The sequence below is a fragment of the Trichosurus vulpecula genome, chromosome 8 (genome assembly GCF_011100635.1).
Source record: "Trichosurus vulpecula isolate mTriVul1 chromosome 8, mTriVul1.pri, whole genome shotgun sequence".
Taxonomy (NCBI): domain Eukaryota; kingdom Metazoa; phylum Chordata; class Mammalia; order Diprotodontia; family Phalangeridae; genus Trichosurus; species Trichosurus vulpecula.
This window is the reverse complement of record NC_050580.1, coordinates 147288854-147308220: the sequence shown is the minus strand read 5'-3', so window position 1 is coordinate 147308220 and position 19367 is coordinate 147288854. Positions and strand designations below refer to the sequence as shown.

Here is a 19367-nt window from a genome sequence, read left to right as displayed (position 1 = left end):
TGAGTCAGAGAAGAAAATATGAAAAAGATAATCCAGACCTTCCTACATTCGCGTTTTGGTAAACACACAGACTCTAGTTATTTAAAAGTTATGTTACATGTATAAACTACATGCGATTGCTTACTGTCTGGGTCGGGGGGAAGACTTTGGAACTTAAAACTTTAAAAAATGTTTAAAAATTATTTTAACATGTAATTGGAGAAAAATTAAATATTATATATTTTTTAAAAGTTGGGTTAGATTCTTAGGAGGGAATATGGTTACAATTATGATTCTCTGCCCCAGTTTTGCTGTACCCCAAGGTGTCTCCAATTATTCAAAGTTGGGGGGAGGAGGAATGTGAAAATCTTTTAAAATCTTGAGAAACAATTTTAAATTAACTTAAAACACAATTTCCATGCAGCCATTTTGGATGATGAAGCAAGAGTTTGCAAACTAAAACTAAAGATAAATTTAAACACCAAAAAACATTAGGGAACAATGAAAGGTCTCCATACAAGATGGGCCGTAAGGAGTAGAGTAGTTTAAAATGGAACTCTGAACCCAATGGTGGATAAAAGACCCTGGTTTTACTTCAGCTCTTTTTTTAGGGCATGGGGAGGGGGGGGGGGGGAAGCTAGAGAGAACAAATTCCTTAAGAATAGGTAATTGTCTCTTAAAAATTAACTCTTTATAGTTCAGGGGTGCACTCTGGCTCTCAAATCTCTTTTCACTACAGGAGGTCAATATCCTTGTTAAAAACCCTGTAGCAAGTTAAAAGAAAAGTGTCAACAGTCATTTTCAATTGTTGCAGCCACCAAAAGCCATGCTTTGCTTTGAGCCAAGGGCAAAGTATAGGAAAGAAAACCTCTTTTATTTACTGTAGGAAGATGATTTACATTAAACTTGGGGGTGACATTCCAAGCACCAACTTTATCACCTGGAAGCCTCCCCCCCCATTTAGCCCAAGATGACAAATTAATTACTAAGCTAGATGAGTATCTTGTATTTGTTACTTACTCCCCTCTACCTGCAGGCCTTGGCACATACCATTCTGCAAGTTAAAAGGTCCTCCCATCAACTTTGCACATCTTTAAAGATCTAGCTAAAAAGTGATCTCTCTTCCGGGAAGCCCACCTCAGTCACTAACATTCTTTCTCCTCCCTCAGCACTCATATACTATCCACATTTATTTTTATACATTATATTTATAAGTATTCTCTAATTCCTATCCCCCCCTCCCAAATGTATTCTAGGCAACCCCAACTATCTTCTCCAGGGCAGACACTGATCTTCTAATAATAACTGACATTTACATAATGCTTTAAAGCTTGCAAAGGGCTTTTTAATCATTATCTAATTTGAGCCTCAAGAAAACCCTTTAAGGAAGGCACTGTGGGTATTAATATCTCCTTGATACAAATGAGGGAAATGAGGCTCAGAGACATTAAGTGATTTGCTCATGCTCATATAACTGGTAGGTTTTGGAAGGAGAATCCGAATTCATGCCTTCCTGAATCCAAGACTAAAGATTCAAGATGGCTCCTATTGGTATCATCCAAAAATGTCTAGTAAAGAGAACACAGAATCCTTATCTAATGAACTAACAGTTTGGTCCTTTACTCAGACTACTATTAGATCCTGACCTAAATTAATTATTTAAATAACTAATTACTTAACAAATCTTTAATAGTAGAAATGCTAGACATTGAACAGAGCAAACCCAAGGCACAATATTTGTTTCCATATTTAAATGTAAGGCAGACATTAAAAGTTCTTTGATTAAAAACAAACAAAAAGCCCCAAGTAGCCCTGAAGAAGGACCTTCTGGATTCACTCATTGCATGCTTTTCTACTACAGACAACATTAATTCTAGAGGTTCTCTCCAAGTACCTTTCACTCAATAAAAAACATTTCTTAAGAACCCGCTATGTGTTAGGTACCGTTTTAAATACTGGGGATACAAAAAGAGGACCAAAAAAAAAAAGCTCCTCAAGGAGCTTACACTTTAATGTTGACACAGTTAACAGCAGACTACTTGCACCCAAGCAGCAAAAGGAGGGATCCTTTGGGATATGAATGCAACCTGGTTTTTGGGAAAATGGTGGAAATAAGACTGGATAAGTAGGGGCCTTGAACTGAGCAAAGAGTGAAGCAACTGAGGGGTTAGACCCGGGGTGGGGACCTTATGGCCTTGAGGCCACATGTGGCCTTCTAGGTCCTTGGGTGGGGCCTTTTGACTGAGTCCAAGTTTTACAGAACAAATCCCCAAAAGGATTTGTTCTGTGAAGTTTGGATTCAGTCAAGGGGCCACACTTGAAGGCCTTGAGGCCATAGGTTCCCACCTCTGGGTTAGACACTTTCCACAGGTTCAGAGAGGACAAAAATTTAAGTAAGGTTAAGGCAAATATAGGGTATTACCAAGTCAGACCTGGGACTGGGGGAGGGGAATGAAATTGGAACTCACCCTGAGGGCAAAATGCAGCTAAGTTACTGCTCTTCTGTTGGGAGAGGCCTGGCACTTCATAGTTATCTCAGGCCCCAGAGGCTGCCTAATTTACATAAACCCAGTCTCAGTTTGGTTATGTTCATGGGAATGGATCACGCATTTTATCCCACTATTTAAGGGTACTTTGTCCCTCATTCCATTCCACACCCCTATTATGCCTCTGTCACTGTCTGTCATGAATCCTTCATTTCTGATACTTCTCCTAAGGTCGGAGGTCCACTTAGTCATTTCTAAAGTTCCTTTCACAACAATACCTAAGTATTATTTCTGTCAACAAGACACCTAGTCCTTTGCCTATCTGTTATTTAAACACAGATAGAGAAAGCAAAGCGAAGTGCCTCCTCCCAACCCCAAGCAAATTATTTCCAGTCATGTAAATTACCTTTAGTTTACTGGGTTAACTTCCTCCTAATATTGGCGTAGAATGTTGGTGTGTGTTGATGGCGCCAGCTGAGTCATTCACTTAGAGATACTGGTTGCATTTATTTCAGAAGTGTCATTGTGTGTATCACCTTGTAATGAGCTACTCTGAAAAGGTGCTGCTGTATTGATTAGCACCCTACTACAGCTCTGCTATAAAGTGTGTGCCCACTGTTGGGTCCTCGTGGCATGCTCCAAAGCTCCCTGGTAGCAATAAAGGGTGGGCATATAAATCAGTATACAAAACCTAAAGCATGACCTTAAATAACTAGAGATTACTCCAGATCACATCTATCCTCTAAGGGAAAGAGGAAGAAAATTCACCAAGAACTAGGTTTTAATTTAAGATAGGCTATTTTAACCCAAGCCAGTTAAAACACAACTAAAAATAGGAAAAAATTCACTTAAAAATATTCTAGCTATAGGCAAGTATAACAATTTACTGGTAGAAAGGCAGTATTATAACTGAAATCATCCCTCTAATAAGACTTAAGTTCTTCTAGAAAGCCCTTAACTTGAGTGAGAAGGTAGAGCACAGGAAGACCAAAGGTCAGGTCTTGTTACTTTATGTGTAGTTAGTTACACCAAGAGAGTTTCACCCAACTTGCTGTATAAAGCACAAGTGACTCCACAGCCAAGCAAAACGTCTGTCCTTATATGGTAAGGAAAGGGGAAAAAACATTGATGACATTAAGGGGCACTCCCAAGGATAACAGATAAACACAACCTTCCCCAACTGTGCCAAAGCCTCTCATTTATGAGACATATTTGTATACTTGGGGAGAGACAAGAACAAGGCATTGTAATGCCTTTGCTCCACTTATTTATGAAAAAAGGAAACTGAGATTATACATTCCAGTTAGAGCCATATTGAGAATGCAAAATGCTACAACAAAGTTCACTTTCAGATTCTCTGAGTACCAAAAATATTTACCAACTCCAGGGGGGGAAACAGCTTGGAATGTGAGTAAACTGCCTGCTTCCCACGATCTAAAATAGTGAAGCAGTGTACTCTCTGGGTCACAGCATTATTGATTAAGAAGCTATTTGACTGTATGGACTCTCATCAGTAGAATGCCATTCTGTAAGGAAGCTGTGTTTCAGTGGTGGTTTTTTTTTTAAATCTTTATTTTTACCAACCTCTAACTGAAATTTAACATTTCCTTCAATCATTTAAAAACATTATTCTGAGGAGTATGTAGGCTTCAGACAACTACAGAAATCCCAGACACAAGAGAGATTAAGAACCACTGAACTGGAGTTAACCAACATGCCACATGCCAAGTAAAGTTGCCTTCCTCAAGCTCTTGGATGGGCTGCACATCTGGAGGGTGGGGAGTGGAGAAACCAAGTCTCTATGAAAGCAGGGGAGGATGAAGAAGTCACACTAGGGGTAGACCTCTTTTTTTTCCTGAAGAACTCCTTTGGAGCCAATCCCAGTTAATAACTATTTTCTGCAATGGCTCGTACTTGAGGAAACATTACACACACACACACACACACACACACACACACACACACAGCCTTTGTTGCCAGAGAAACACTTGTTACCTAGAGTTTAACACATGGTTTAAGATATATTGCACCTGAGTACCACCAAGGAAAAGCCTCCAACTGGCTACCTAAGTTTCAACTTTAGAGACAACCAAAAATAAGGGGCATTTGGAGATGGATGGTCTCAGTCTGCAAAACTGTATTCTGTTGGTCTAAAGCCCTATTGTTACTGGTGTGGGGAAAGCAGCATGCAACACAGATCATAACTGTAGATCTGCAAGGAACTTCATCTAATACTACTCTCTTTTGGTCCAGGGAGTCGCTGAACAGTGACTTGAACAAGATCACATAAATAATAGGTAGCTGAGCTAGAATTCAAATTCTGATTAGATAACTACACAGTCAGTGTTCTTTCCACCATGCCACGTGGTAGGATGGAAGGTCTTAACTTTTGCAGGTTCCTCCTTTCCTCATCTGTAAAATGAGGAATTTGGGCCAAATGATCTGAGTCATTGAATGACCTATCAGTTCTAGATATATCATCCAAGGGAACAGTGGCTTTAGAGTCAAAAGAACTATGTTATAATCCGGTCCCTTATCAGTGACTTTGGGGGCAATGCATTTCCCCTCTGGGCCTCTGTTTTCTTTATTTACAAAACAGGTGGCACTGAATGACACCTAAAGTTCCCTTCCAGTTCTAAATCCTATGATCTTTGAAGTCCTGAGTACAATATCTGCATAAACTGACCTTTCTTAAAAGAATACTGTACATTTCATTGATTTTAAAAGATTTGAAACTATTTTTTAAAATACACTGATCTATGCACAAATTAAAAAAAAAACAGTTATCTGTGAAAAATATGTTGGTGGTATCTACAGACAAATGGCAAAGGGCAGTCATCATGAATAAAATGTACAAAACATGGAAAAATACAGATCAAGGTGACATATAACATTTCATAAAATACACTTCTTTCTCCAGTGGTGTGCAAAAGTATCACTATGCTAAGGGAGCAATCATAGAAGCTTCCCTTACAGTATTGTGAATTCTCTCCTTAGTGTAGAAGAGGTTTCAATATCAACCGGTAATGTTTGCAGATTAGCCTTCTACCCCCCACATGCCAATCTGTGTTTTAAGTTTGTTTATTTTCTCTCTGCATCAAGTTTTAAAGATTTATCCATGGGTGAAAGAGATTCAAGTAGGATCTTTAAAGACAAATTTGTTGGCAAAATTGATAGTTCTTTTTGCACAAGCATACCTGGTATGAGACATAGGCAGGAAAGGAATCCTGGAGGACCAAGTACTATAAAGTTTAAAGTTGTAATGCTCCAATAGAAAAAGGACCAGGTTTTGGGTGACTACTAGACCCAATGAGGGATGGGAATTTACCACTCAGATATCTGAAAGATCTGTGTTGTCTTATCTTTTTAACCAAAGGAAGGGGGAAAAAAAGCCACCTGTCAGATATCCCTCATGTCAACACTTCAACAGATGCTCAATTTCATTAGTGTGGGTATTTATTCCATATCTTAGAAGATCATTTCAAGAGTTGCTGTGGCCAAAATATATCTGTCACCCGGTGGGCATCCAACCAGCTGATGATGCTCCTTAAATCCAGCAAGGCTGGTATTCTTATGAATGCCAAGTCTGTACTTAGAGCTTTTCTAGCTTGGTAGTACCTACCAGACAGAGCTCAGTCTTTAGAGGCATTCCCTTTGAGAACCCAAGGTAACCTCTGTTAGAGGATTTCTTTTTTGAGAAGGAAATTCTTTTAGGCTTTCCTTATTATTAACTTTTTAATGCAAAAAAAGCCTTTCAAGCTGTACTTTTCTGTTAACTTAGTCCATGCAAATTTCTGTTTATAGTCACAGTTATTTAAAAGGAACTTGGTACAGACTAGTCCTACACATACAACACAGCTGGATGTCACATTCACTTTCGTCAAAAATAATTTCTAAAGTACGTAAAAAATTTCATGATCCACGAAACACACAGAACCAACAAGCCACAATCAACCTTAAGTGCCTTTAAGAAATCCTATTCAGATTTGCTGGAGATGTTTGCCTTGGGAGAAAGGAATGAGGCCTGGTATTACATTCAAGTGGGTGGTGGTGGGGTAAATGCACCTAATAAATGTTGGCACTCATCTAAAGTTACCCAACACATCAAGCCTCGGTAACAATGGGATATCTGTATAAGAATACTTCATGGGGGTGGGGTGGGGGGTGGAGGAAAGAAAGGGGTAAGAGGGAAGCGTAAAAAGGACTGCAAATGGTAATTTTCCCACCAAATACTGGGCGCTGCAGATCTCTAATCAAACACCACCCAGAAATATGGTTCCAAGAACTTCTGGGTCAGTAGGGATGACTGGTTTTAGCATCACTAGGCCTCTAAAATATTGGTCACTCTGTTAAAAACCAAAGGCCTGTTGCTTTCTTCTCTACCCCTCTCTACTCAAAAGAAGAGGATTTATCTCTCCTCCCGCCCCTCCCCCCCATACAGAAGATAGCATTAGGAGAGGAAGAGGAGGATTGCGGACACTGAGGTCCTGAAATGGGGTAGGAAGGAAGACCACCTCTGAAAAAAAAAATGGATAGCTCCCTGGAAGAATCCTTTCCAGAATATTCTGACCCCCTCTTTTGCGTCCCCTGCAATGGAGATTCCTTTTTCCTTTTCAAGACAGGAGGAATGTCGGGTGAAGAGGAAAGGGGAGGACGGCTCCCTACTTTTAGGCCTTTCTTACTCTGCTCCTTCTGACAGCAATCTAAGTCCGGATATGCAGCGTGGGTAGAGAAGGGGACCGGAACAGGTGGGGAGCCCCAGAAGCCCCCCGGAGAGAGGAAGAGCAACAGGAGCCTGTGCAGGCGGAGGTGAAGGGCCGCACCTGGGGGCTGCCCGAGGAGAAGGGCGCGGGGTCGGGGGCGGGGGAGGGGAAGGGCACGACAAGCTCCCTTACAGTTTCCCTCAGTTTCCTCTCCTGGTCCAGTTCCCGCTGCAGGCTCCCCGCTCGCTCCTCCGCGGAGTCAGCCTGCTCCTGCAGGCTTCTGATCTTCCTTCTCACCGCCTCCAAAGAGCTCATACCCGCCATCGTTACCGGCAGTTCAGAGGGAGGAGGAGGAGGAGGAGGAGGAAGAGACCGGGAAGAGGCTGCAATGGGAGGTCGCTGCAAGGCGCTGGCCGCGAGCCTCCAGGCACGGGCGCGGCTGCTCCCGCGGTCCCTCCCCGGGCTGGGCTTTGCACTGGCCTGCGCCGCCGCCGCCCGGTCCTCTCCCTTTCCTTCCCTTTCTCCTTGTCCCTCTCCTCCTCCTGGCTCAGCCCCGGAAGTCCCCCCCGCCTCTCCGGGCTAGGCTGAGTAGCCGCGGCTCGTAGAGCAAACAAACCAACCGCAGGCGGGTGCGCGGAGCGCAGCAGGATGCGGGGCTGGGGGCGGGTGGAGCCTGGAGGCAGGGGCCGAGCCCTGGGAGGGAGCGAGGCGCAGGACTACGATACAGCTCTTTCGGGGCTACGCCAAGTCCCCGGGGCGGAGGGGGGCTTTCTCAAATGCTGGGGTTGGGGGGGGGAAAGGGTACCTGGACTGCCCGGTTTAGCCCGAGTGCGGTCAGTGGCTACAAAGGTTAGTGTTCTTGGTGGGGGAGAGTGTTCACCTCCCCTCCCAAATACACACCTACTCTCCCTCTCCCCCATCCCCCAGTCAGTAAGTTTTGCTGCAGTCTAACCTTTCCTCCCCACCCCCGTCGAAGATGGTGGGGGGCGGGGGAAGGATAACGGGACCTGGCTGCGAAGAGCTGGGGCGCCCCCTAGTGGCCATGGGTGGAAGAGCCACTTTTAAGCGCATCGTCCAAGAGGATGCTAGGGCATTCGTCTTGAGAGTAAAGATGCAATGTTTAGTCAGAAAATTAAGTGAAGAGCTTTCTAACTAAAAAAAAAAAAGAGGGGAATCCAGACCAAACACGATCTAGAGTTGCCCCCTCACCCCGGTTCCACAGACCTACTAGGCATGTGGTAACTTCACTTACTTTGAGGATAAATTCAGAGGATTATCGATTTGGTATTGAAAGACCTTAGTAACCATCTAGTTCAACACCTCTCATTTTACAGATGAGGCACCTGAGGCTCAGAGAGATGGGCATACAGCTAGTAAGGGTCAGAGGCAACGCTTGATCCCATGCCTTGCTGACTGGGGCATCTGCCAGCAAGTGTTTGTCCAAGATCAGATAGTAGTAGCAACTTTAAACATGGAAGCCAGGCACTAAGGGTGAAACTCCCAAGGCTTTTCTTTTCCCACTACACAGAAATAATACTTTGAAAGCAAAAACACTGGATATGAGATCCTGGTTCAAGTCCTTCTCAATAAAAGAGGAAGGAGGTCATCATGGCTTAATGGATAGAGACCTGTTTTGAATCAGCAAGAACCACTGGGTTTGAGTCCTTTCTCTGGCACACACTGGCTGTTTGACCCTTGGGCAACTCTTTAAGACTATATATTGTAGAGAAAGTACTGCTCTTCATTGATAGAGTTCTCTCATTCAATGAAGTCACACATCCTGTTCTAATCCTAAACTATCTGTAAGATGAATAGCACTAGAGACACTCACCCCAGGGACCTGACAGGAAAAAAGAGCTGAAAGTGAATAAGTTTCAGGTTACACAATAATACATTACAGGCTTTCCATTTTGGGGGTGAAATACTTCCCTCTATTGGGGGGGACATTTAACTCCCAAGCTTTCCTCCTAGGCTGTCCTTTAAAAAGTCTATTTTAGGGGAAGGGCTGTGTGGTAATGAAAGGGAAAGAAAATTTGGGGAAAAAAGCTACCAAAAAAAACTATGAGTGGAGTAGGAGCACAGAATGATGGAAGTGGAAAGACACAACTCGACCGATTTCCTAAATCATTTTCAGCAAAGCTTCTAGCAAGATTCTGCAGACCTGACAAAAGAAACAGGGCTGGGGAATTTCACACCATGTAGGCCTCATTTCTCACTTTGTTCTATACCATTCATCAGCTCTGTTTGTAAAGGCTCCAGCTCCTCCCCTAAACTCATACAGAGTACTCTGACCTCCTTCATTGTGAACTCTTTGGGGGGTTGGGGGAAGGAAGGGGAGTCTAGGTAATACAGAGGAGAAGAAAAGCAACCCTTTAAAGATTTTTTTAAGTGATGTATGTCACTTAAATAGTTCATTTCTTTCTCTAAGGGTATTTGTCTCTTCCTCTGAGTCTTAAGATGATTTTCTCTACTAGGTAAATCACTTTAAATTAAACACTACCCCTAATTAGCTTGGTAAGTTTAAATCGCTTAGCCTCTCTCACCCTTAGTGTACCCATTTGTAAATGAGGATAATAATGGTATTGGGTTGTTGAAAGGAAAAATTGAGATTATGTATATATGATTTGCAAATGTGAAAGTACAATAAGACCTGCAAGCTCATCTGTAAAATGGGAGAGGGGGTTTGAGGTGTTAGACTGAGTGATTTTCCAAGGTCCCTTCCAGTGCTAACATTCTATCATTTATTGACAAACTATTTTAACCCCTCAACCCCCAAATTTAGTTTACAAACAACACTAAAAGGCTTAGGGATGTAAATCGATATACTTTAACAGCAGAGTTTCTTTTGGGATAAAATGACTTAAAGTCATCTCAGGAGACATCCCCCTGTGTCTTTTCCCCTCTTGTCCTCTTCCCCCACTCCCCAGCTGACTTCAAATTATCATCTGCTCCACTCCTGCCCCACCCCATTCCACAGCTCCTTTAAATGAGGCTTTTTAATAAAGGGGCATGGCAGTCAGCACACTGAAGTTACAACAATTATCTTTTTTCCTCTTAAGAACTCAAGTAGCATTTTTCTCCCTCTCCTGCCTTCACTCTCGCGGAGCTGTTTCCAAATACTCCACATTCTTTTCCTTATAAGGAATATCTCCCCTTGATCTATCAGCGGCTCTTTTGAACAAGCTAAATAAACGTCCTGCTGGAGAATTTGGGGGTAGATATGCCTCCATCCCTTTAGCCATATACAGAGAAAGACATCTGATCCGAATTACATACATACAGTCACAGAGACATACTTTTTCAGGTTCTCTTTCTAAAAATGGATAGTATAAAGCTTAATTCCTATGATTCAGCTGGGACAGTCAACTCCCTCCTCCCCCAAGAACTTCAATTTTCATAGTTGAGAACTTTGCTTTTGTCCAAGAAGGATTTCCCATTTGCAAAAGTATAGCCTTGGAATAAAAAAAAAATTATAGGCTTTTCATTTTAGAGCAGTCTTTAACTTTGATTTATCATAATGGACCATCTTATATTTGTGTTCTCTAGTACATGAAAATCTGCTTTTGTAGTCAATAGTCAACTTAAAGTTGCACTTTTCCACAATTATAAATGCAGGAAATTATTATTAACATCCTAAGTACGTTCTTAATTAATCAACATCCTAGAATGTACATTCCTAATTAGGCATCTATCTTGGGAATGAACTAAGTGAAAGCAAAATCAATCTTTTAGAAATCCAGTGCTTGACTAGATTTCACAAGGAAGAAGAGGCATCACTTATGAGGAATTGTAACACACAGTAATGTCCAGAGGAATCTGAATGCAAACTTGTTTGAGCTTTAGAGATGTTAACTGTTCATTACACATCGAAGACTATGTGATGATGCTTGTCAGAAGGCTGACAGGTGGGGCTGGGGGGTTGGGGTAAGGAGGGAGCCGGGGTGCAGATCACACACTATACCATATAAAGCACTGAGCTATATATAACCTCCAGCTTACTTTCTGGATCTAACTCCTACAGACTGCAGACCCAAGAAAGTATCATCTTCCTAGCTGCTCCTTGGGTGGAGGGCTTTCTCAGGCTCCATCACTGGCATCAAGTATCTCTGGGCTAGAAAGACTTCCTAATCAAAAGCCGCAGTCATTTCATCTTTTCGAAGTAAAGCATTGGCCTCAGGCTTTATCGGGCCTACATTTCAAAAATTTTTGCCCTAGACCCTCAAAATAAAAGAAAGTCCAGGAAAGCACACTCTTCTGTACACAAACCCTGAGTTTGCAAACTATGATAATTTCCACCAGCAGGGCTGTGTGTCTCAGAAGCAGCCTCCAGCTGTCCCGGTTTCCAATCGTTCTTTCCCCCTCCCAACCAAAAAGGCAGAAATAGAGAGAGGTAAGAATGATGAAATAAAATGAACATGTGCACTAGCGAGTAGGAGGCAGCATCCAGTGAGCTATGCCAGTGGTAAGGTGGGTGTGTAGATGCCCGGCCAAGAGTAGGTAAAGTGTTTTTCATTTTCCCCCAAACCCAGTGGCACCCTCGGGGTGCTGGACAGCTGGGCACAGGGGTGTGACCTAGAGCTCTGAGAGAAGGAGAGGGCAGCTGCGGGGGGAGGGTGGTGGTGGTATGTGTGTGACACTTACATCTGTCGCCTTTTTCTCTGCCAGCTCCAATTTCTCTTGGGCGTCTTTAAGGGCCTCAGAATACTTGTCCAGCTCATCCTCAGTGCCCTTCAGCTTCTTTTGCAGGGAGACCAGCTCGTCCTCCAGCTGGGAGATGGGCCGCGAGGGAGGGGGAGAGGGCCAGGGGACGGAGGGGGGGGAGTGCAGCAGGCAGCGTGATCGCGCACGGGAGGGGTGCGGGTGCACAGAAACAGAGGAAGGCCAAAGACAGAAAGAGAGGAAGAGGGACAGGGAAGGGGAGAGAGAAAGAGAGAGAGAGAGTTAGACACTTCTGCGCTGGGTGCCCGGCCTCAGGTACCTTGGCGGCGGTTTCATCTGCGGTGAGGAGGCTGTCCTCCGCCTTATGCAGCTCCTCCAGCACCCGGTCCCGCTCATCCTCCGCCTCGCGCAGCAGCTTCTCTTTAGCCGAAATGTCTTCCTCGAGCTGGGGGCGCCGGGCGCGGGGAGCGCGGTTGGGGTGGGGGGGAATGTAGAGATACACAAAGACACACACACACAGGCGACGGGGTTGGCTTCAGCTCTTAGGCTGATGTGCCGCTGCCCGAATTGGTGGTGGGCTGGGAGTCTGAGTATTTGGAGGTCAGAGGGATGGGTGTGTGTGTGTGTGTGTGTGTGTGTGTGTGTGTGTGTGTAGACAAACACTCAGGGAAGGTACAGTTTTCTGTTTTCTATTCTCTCCCTGCTTAGAGGGGTCTCTGACCTGCGGGAGTAGGGTCACACAACTGTTCTCTCCAAGAATCACATTTCGGGCACTGGGACTCCCCCTCCCCCCCCCCCGCCCCAAATGGCTAGAGAATTCTCTCGCAGTCCCAACATTCCCTTCTCTCTAAACATTAGATGGTCTCCTGCATTCTATCCTGCTTTTCCCTTTTAGAAACAATTTCATTCCCCCCCCACCCCAACTCCCCACTGCTGGGGTAAAAAAAAATAAACCAAGGCATTACTAGTACAACAAAACGCACCCAAATCCAGCTACCTCATCCCAGCTTAATAGCTTCAGTTCAGTGGAACTTTTAAAAGTCCAGAGCCCTACTTCTCATCCCAACACCCCCTCTCCTTCGGGTTGTTTCACCCCCTACACCATCCCCAGTGCCTCAGTTTAAAATGAAAAAGTGTTTCCAAGGCTGAACATCGGTTTCCTTCAGCACTTGGACTGTTCTCCCATGACCACGAGAGCTGGAGGCAGTAGAAAAGGGTTCAAGTGGGGAGCCAAGAAAGAAGTTCACACTCAAATGTGCTGGGCTCGGTTTTTTTTTTTGTCTCCCCATTCGAAGTCTAACTATCCCGGCATGACTCCCTGAGATCCGAGGGGGGCGAGAGGGGTGGGTTTTAGGGGCTAGGAGGACTCGGGGCCCCGAATAGGTGGGCTGCGACAGCTGCCACCGAAGTCACTAGGGCCGGGGCGGAGGGGAGGGGAAGAGGCGATGGTGGGGGAGAGGGAAAACGAAGGAAGATAACTGCAGACCTGCTTGCTGCGGTCCTCCGCCGCCTTCTTATCCGCCTCCGCCTGCTCAGCCCGGTCCAAGGCATTCTCCTTGTCCAGCTTCAGCATCTGCATCTTCTTCTTGATGGCATCCATGGTGGCGGTGTAGTGAGGGCCTGGGGCAGGGACAGCGCACGCAACGAGCTGGAGTCGGGGACTGAGCCGGAGCTGGGGAGCAGCTGAGGAGGAGGAGGAGGTGCGGCGGCACCAAGGGGGCTGGGGCTGAAGGAGGAGGACGACGACGAGGAGGAGGAGGCAGGTCTGTGCTGGGACAGGCACCCGAGCCGGAGTGGGAGCGCTGAGCCTCCAGCTGCTCTCAGATATGTACTTTCCCAAGGGGGCGACCGCATTCCTCAAGACAGCCAATACTTTTTTGGAAAAGTTTTTTTTTCCCTTCCCCCTTTCCCCTTCCCCTCCCTCCGCCCGATCCCTTCCCCATCCCTCCTCCCCTCTCCGCCCTCAGGGGCTGCTCGCCCATTCGCTGCTGCCTGCCATTTGACGGTGGATATGACTATATATGGGGCCCGGAGGAGCAGAGGCGGCGGGGCCATGGTTTGTATGCCTATTTCCAAACCTGCGCTCGCCCGAGCCAAGGGAGAAGGGACCCAGGAGAGAGGATTCTGGGGTTCCTTGCCCCCGGCCTCGGGGGGAGCTTGAGTGCGAATGCGGGTGAGGTCCTATCCGATCGAACTTGTCCTGTGGCCAGCCATCCTCTCTATCCACACCCCCCCTCCCCCCCGCTCCGCCCCCAACCAGCAGTCTTTCTCTGGCTGGAGAAACTGAGGCGAATTAGGAAAGGGTTTGGAGCGAGAAAAGAAGTTAGGAATTGCTGAGTTTAGGCACTAGGCGTACACAGTGCACACCCAATTTCCCAGTCCAGACTGTTGAGTTGGGGATTCTGGCATTCCCTTCTCCCCACACCCAAAGCCTCAGGTCTCGGGGCTTTTTGGATCTGCTTGGTATTGCATAGGGAATGTCACTTTCTAGAAAACAAAGTGTGCCGTTGCGGCACCCCCCCCCGCCCCTTCGCCCCAAGCCTGAGCATTAGGAGTATCTTTGAGTTCCCTAAAACTTATTTCCCTCCCCCTCTTTATATCCTCGGAGAAAATGGTATTCTGTAACAGCAGCTAGGAGGGATTGCAGCCTGTTTGCTGAGCTTCAAACGCAAATGATGTTTGAAAATCTATAGGGTTAGGAGTTTATGATCCGACTTGCCTAACTTTGCAGGCAAGCAAGAGCAAGGAAATGGCGTATGAATATAGGAGCGTAATTTAAGAAATCAGCATCTTTCCTTGTTAGTCATTCAGGAGCCACTTGGCTTAAAAGTTGGGATAAATGTAATCCAAGATAACTCGTTTTGCCCACAAGGTATAACGTGGAGAAGGGTAATATAGCAGCCTGCACAGTGAGATCCGTGTCAAAGCAAAGCAATGCTGTTAGTAAGCATGGGTATTTCCCCCTCTTCATTCATTCTTGTTAACTCTATTCCCCCAAGGGGGAAGAGTCCGGTTCTTTCCTAAGCTTCGGTGTAAGAGCAGGAAAAGGGGGCTGACCTGGAAGCCCTGGCTGAGAGTCTGGAAGTGGTTGTGGCTAAGTTAGAGAAGGGTCTTGTTAACAGTCCCTATAGAATAATTCACAACCTGTACTACACGAGATACTGAATATTCCCTGGACAGTAATTGAGTAGATTAGGAATGCCAGACAACTTGTAAACCCTTCAGAGGACGATCGTGTTCCCTGGGCAGAATTTTATCGGGTTTCTTTCATTAACCTGACTGCCCAATAGAACATCGCTAATGGCCAAAATATTACATTATACTTTAATGAGGGCTTTATGGGAAATATTTACCAGATGATGTGCTGGTATAGCAAAAAAGTGTTGAGTTTGGCATGAGGGGACTTGGGTTTGAATACCAATTCTGCCATTTACTATTTGTGTGACAGTGACCAAGCCCCTTCACCTCACTGGAACTCAATTGCCTCATGTATAAAATGAAGGTGTTGGATTGTTGTTGATCATTCTTGACTCTTTGTGAACCTGTGGACCATAGCTCACCAATATTGTACATGGGATTTTCTTGGCAAAGATACTAGAGTGGTTTGCCATGTTCTTCTCCAGTGGATTAAGGCAAACAGAGGTTAAGCAACTTGCCCAGGGTCACACGACTAATAAGTATCTGAGGTTGGATTTGAACTCAGGTCTTTCTGACTCCGATATCCACTGAGCCACTTAGCTGCTTTCCGTTGGACTAGATGATTTCAAATCAGTTTTAAAATGTGTGATCATTGGGACCTTGAACAAGTCTCTGAATCTTAATTTTCTTATCTATCTTATCTATAAAATTAGAGGATTGCATTAAGTGATCTCTAAGACCCCTTCTAACACTGAACCTAGGAATGCCTTCTTATTGCCATCAATCAACCAATTAACTCTTATTGAGCATCCACTATGTACAAGAAACTCTGCTTGACAAGTTAGGGATACAAAGAAAAACATGGTTCCTGTCCTCAAGGAATTTACAGTTTATCTGGGAAAAAATGTTTCAATCTAATTTATTGGAACAAATTTGCACTGAATGCTTACTTTGTGCTGAGCATTTTGCTAAGCTCTAGGGGTTATATAAAATAAGACCTCCCCCATCCTACTTCTGCAAGATTTATAACCTATTAGGAAGATATACCATGTACACAAATAATTCTAATAAAAATAGAACACAAGTGCATAAAATATTGAACAAAATTCATATAACAAAACATAACAAACATTACAGCCCTACATTCAAATCTTAAGAAATAAAATCAATACACATGTACAAGATGAAGATTGCCTGATGTTACGGAATTTCATGTAAAAAGTGCATATTTAAAAATATTTAACAATACAAAGTATAAGTTCCTTCCTACTAGACTATAAGCTTATTGAGGTCAGGGAAACATTTTCCTGTTTTCCTCTGCAACACTTTGCACATCCTTGGTGGGTACAGTATATATACAGACACATTAACACATATTTGGTGAATAAAACAATGACTAAATAGACAATAGTAGAGTTTCATATAGAACTGTTTGCAAATCTTTAAGAGATATATAAATACTAGCTGTTATCATTATGGCCTGGGGAGCCAAAAAAGAAGAAAAAAGCTTCCCAGAGGAGATAGGTTTGAACTTGCCTGACGGGCGGGTGAGGGGAACTCTGAGCAGGGGGAATGGCAGAAACAAATGCCAGATGTGGAGATGGACAAGAAATATTCAGGGGACAATCGATAGGTCTTTTTTTTTTTTTCCCACACAGGACACTCCATCTTCCAACTCTTCGAATTTTCACTGGCTGTCACCCATGCCTGGAATTTTCTCCCTCATCGCTGCCTCCCAGCTTCCTACAAGTCTCAGATAAATTTCTACATTCTCAAAGAAGCCTTTTCCTGTCACTCTTAATTTTAGTACCTTCCCTCTGATATTACTTCCAATTTATCCTACATGTAAGGATATACAGTTTGTATGTATGTAGTTTTTTACATATTTCCCCTCTCATTAGACTATGCAATCCTTAGGAGCAGGGACTGGGGTTTTTCTGCCTCTTTGTTTCTCCATCACTTAGCAAAGTTACTGGCCCATTGTTGTTGTTGTTATTGAGTCTTTTTTCATTTGTGCTCAACTCGTTGTGACTCCATTTGGGGTTTTCTTGGCAAAGATACTGGAGTATTTTGCATTTTCCTTCTCCAGTTAATTTTATAGATGAGGAAACTGAGGCTAACAGGGTTAAATGACTTGCCCAGAGTCACACAGCTAATGTCTGAAGCCAGATTTGAACTCAGGAATATGAGTTCCTGACTTCAGGCCTGGTACTCTACTGTGCTATCTAGCTGCTCCTGGCACATAATAGGTGTTTAATAAATGCCCGTGAACTTGATTTGCTTGGTGCAGAAGGGGTTCTGTATGGGAGTAATGGGAGATAAGGCTGAAGAGGTAGATTTAGCTCAGAGTATGATGATGATTGTATTATATTATATTATATTATATTATATTATATTATATTATATTATATTATATTATATTATATTATATTATATTATATTATATTATATTATATTATATATCATATTATGTTATATTATATTATGGAGTTTGGACTTTATCCTGAAGTTTGAAGTAATCCTTTTCTTTCTATCCTATGCCCTTGCACCCCCCAAACATACAAAGGATTTATACAGGATGTCCCAAAAAGTCTTAGTTTTAAGCTATTGGAACTTTTGGAATGCCTTGTATACAGTACATTTAGGATCTGAGATCTGTTATATCCAAAGCTAGAAATGAAGGTAATGGGGTGGTGGGGGTGGAATACAGTCTCAGGATCACATAGTCATAAATCATTGATCAACAGCTAGATGAGCTAACAATACTCTGAGCAGGGTTCCTGGAGTCAGTCATTTTCATTCTTAATACTTATGAGAGTCTCTCTCATTTACATCCTACCTAGGTTATAAGGTGAACAATGAAGATCTGTGGGACCAAACAATGAATACTCTGTCAATAAAATACATTAGCCCAGGAGCTCAAACTACAAAGTACAACCCCAAACATGCTAATGCTCTTCCTTGGCTCTGTAATCAGTTTGGAGTTTTGTGTGAAAACCACTAACTTTCTAGGAATATCCCCATGATTTCTTTGGAAATGTAAATAAGTGGGAAGAAGTACAGCCAGGTAAGGGAGAGCTGGTGAGTGGAAAGGGTCCAAGACATCTTGTTTTGATTTCAATATGTGGAAGTTTTTATACTGAAAAATAACTACTCTGGCAGAATAGATATGAGTTGCTCTGTCAGTATATGCTCTCCCAAACTGGTTTTTTTTTTAGGTCATTTAAATTGGGATCTGAAGTGTCTCAGTGTCCCTCTGGTGAGGTTGAATCCCCTCTGGAGTAAACAGTCCTGAGACTTAAGTAAATAAGGAACAGGGATGAATATATAATTAAATTGAGACACAGTTGATCGTCCACCGGTTCTTTGGAATGTGAGATAAAACAATACTTATGGCTCATTGTTTCACAGAACAAGCTATAACATGATCTGGCAACAACAATGGAGTTTTCTTTCTCCTGTGCTTTACAAAGCTGGGAGCTAGATCTGATGGAAATTAGTTGCTGTCTCTAAAGGAGGATCTGGAGGATGAACTTCAGACTCTAAGATAGCAAGGCAAATACTTTTTTTGGTTGTTGTTTTGAATTGCATGATTGCCTCTAAAGCTTGTCAAAGTTCATTGGACTTTCTTGAAATATAGTTTATGACTGTTCTTATGATATGAATCCTAAAATTGTTTCTCTGAAGCAAAAAAGCATGGAGATTTTTGTACCTTGCAGCTTTTAATGCTGCATTACATGAACATCACCAAATACTAGGACTTAAATGAGTTTATAGTAGGAGGGAGATTTTTCGGTTCTTGTTTAAATTCTACCTTCTACAAGAAACCTTTTCTGATCCCCTTAAATCGCTGGTGCCTTCCTTCTGTGGATTATCTCCAGTTTATCCTATATATATCTTATTTGTACATAGTTGTTTGCGTATTGTCTCCTCCATTAGATTGTGAGCTCCTTGAGGACAGGAACTGTTTTCTGCTTTTCTTTGTATTCTCAGGTCCTTGCACAATGCCTGGCACACAGTAGGCAATTAATAAAAACTTGTTGACCAAGAGGTCAAGTGCTAGTGATGGGGGTGCTTGGGTTCTTGTGCTTGGACCCTAATTCTAACATTTCTCCTTAGCCTCTGCTTGGGTGCCTGTGCCTGGACCCCAATTCCAAAATCACATCCAGTTAGAAAATCACATCTCTCCCTAGCCTCAAAACACTATCCCTAGCAGTTTCTCTCTAGCAGAACAGGATAGCATGCCATAGCAAAATCCTTATCTCTCCTCCTGATACAGTGGACAGCTGCACCTATAGGATTTATTGGTCTGACTCCCTGTGTATGTGCTAAATTGACTATGCACTGGGTCATAATGATATTTACTACTTCCTGACCTTACTGATATGTATTCTAGACATAG

At 43.5% G+C, this 19367-nt stretch overlaps 1 protein-coding gene across 5 annotated transcripts in view; it reads right to left on the bottom strand.

The window, feature by feature from the left end:
• Positions 1–13816, bottom strand: part of TPM1 (tropomyosin 1) — a 32500-nt gene extending 18684 nt beyond the window's left edge. For 2 of the 5 annotated variants that reach the window (XM_036736269.1, XM_036736272.1), the window contains exon 1: positions 7361–7916. In XM_036736269.1, the coding sequence (XP_036592164.1) occupies positions 7361–7492 (132 nt within the window). In that variant the 5' untranslated portion in view covers positions 7493–7916. Of the gene's footprint in view, positions 1–7360; positions 7917–11809; positions 11936–13313 lie in introns of those variants that run through there. The other 3 variants (XM_036736267.1, XM_036736268.1, XM_036736270.1) reach the window with 3 other exon arrangements.
• Between the last annotated feature and the right edge of the window lie 5551 nt (positions 13817–19367).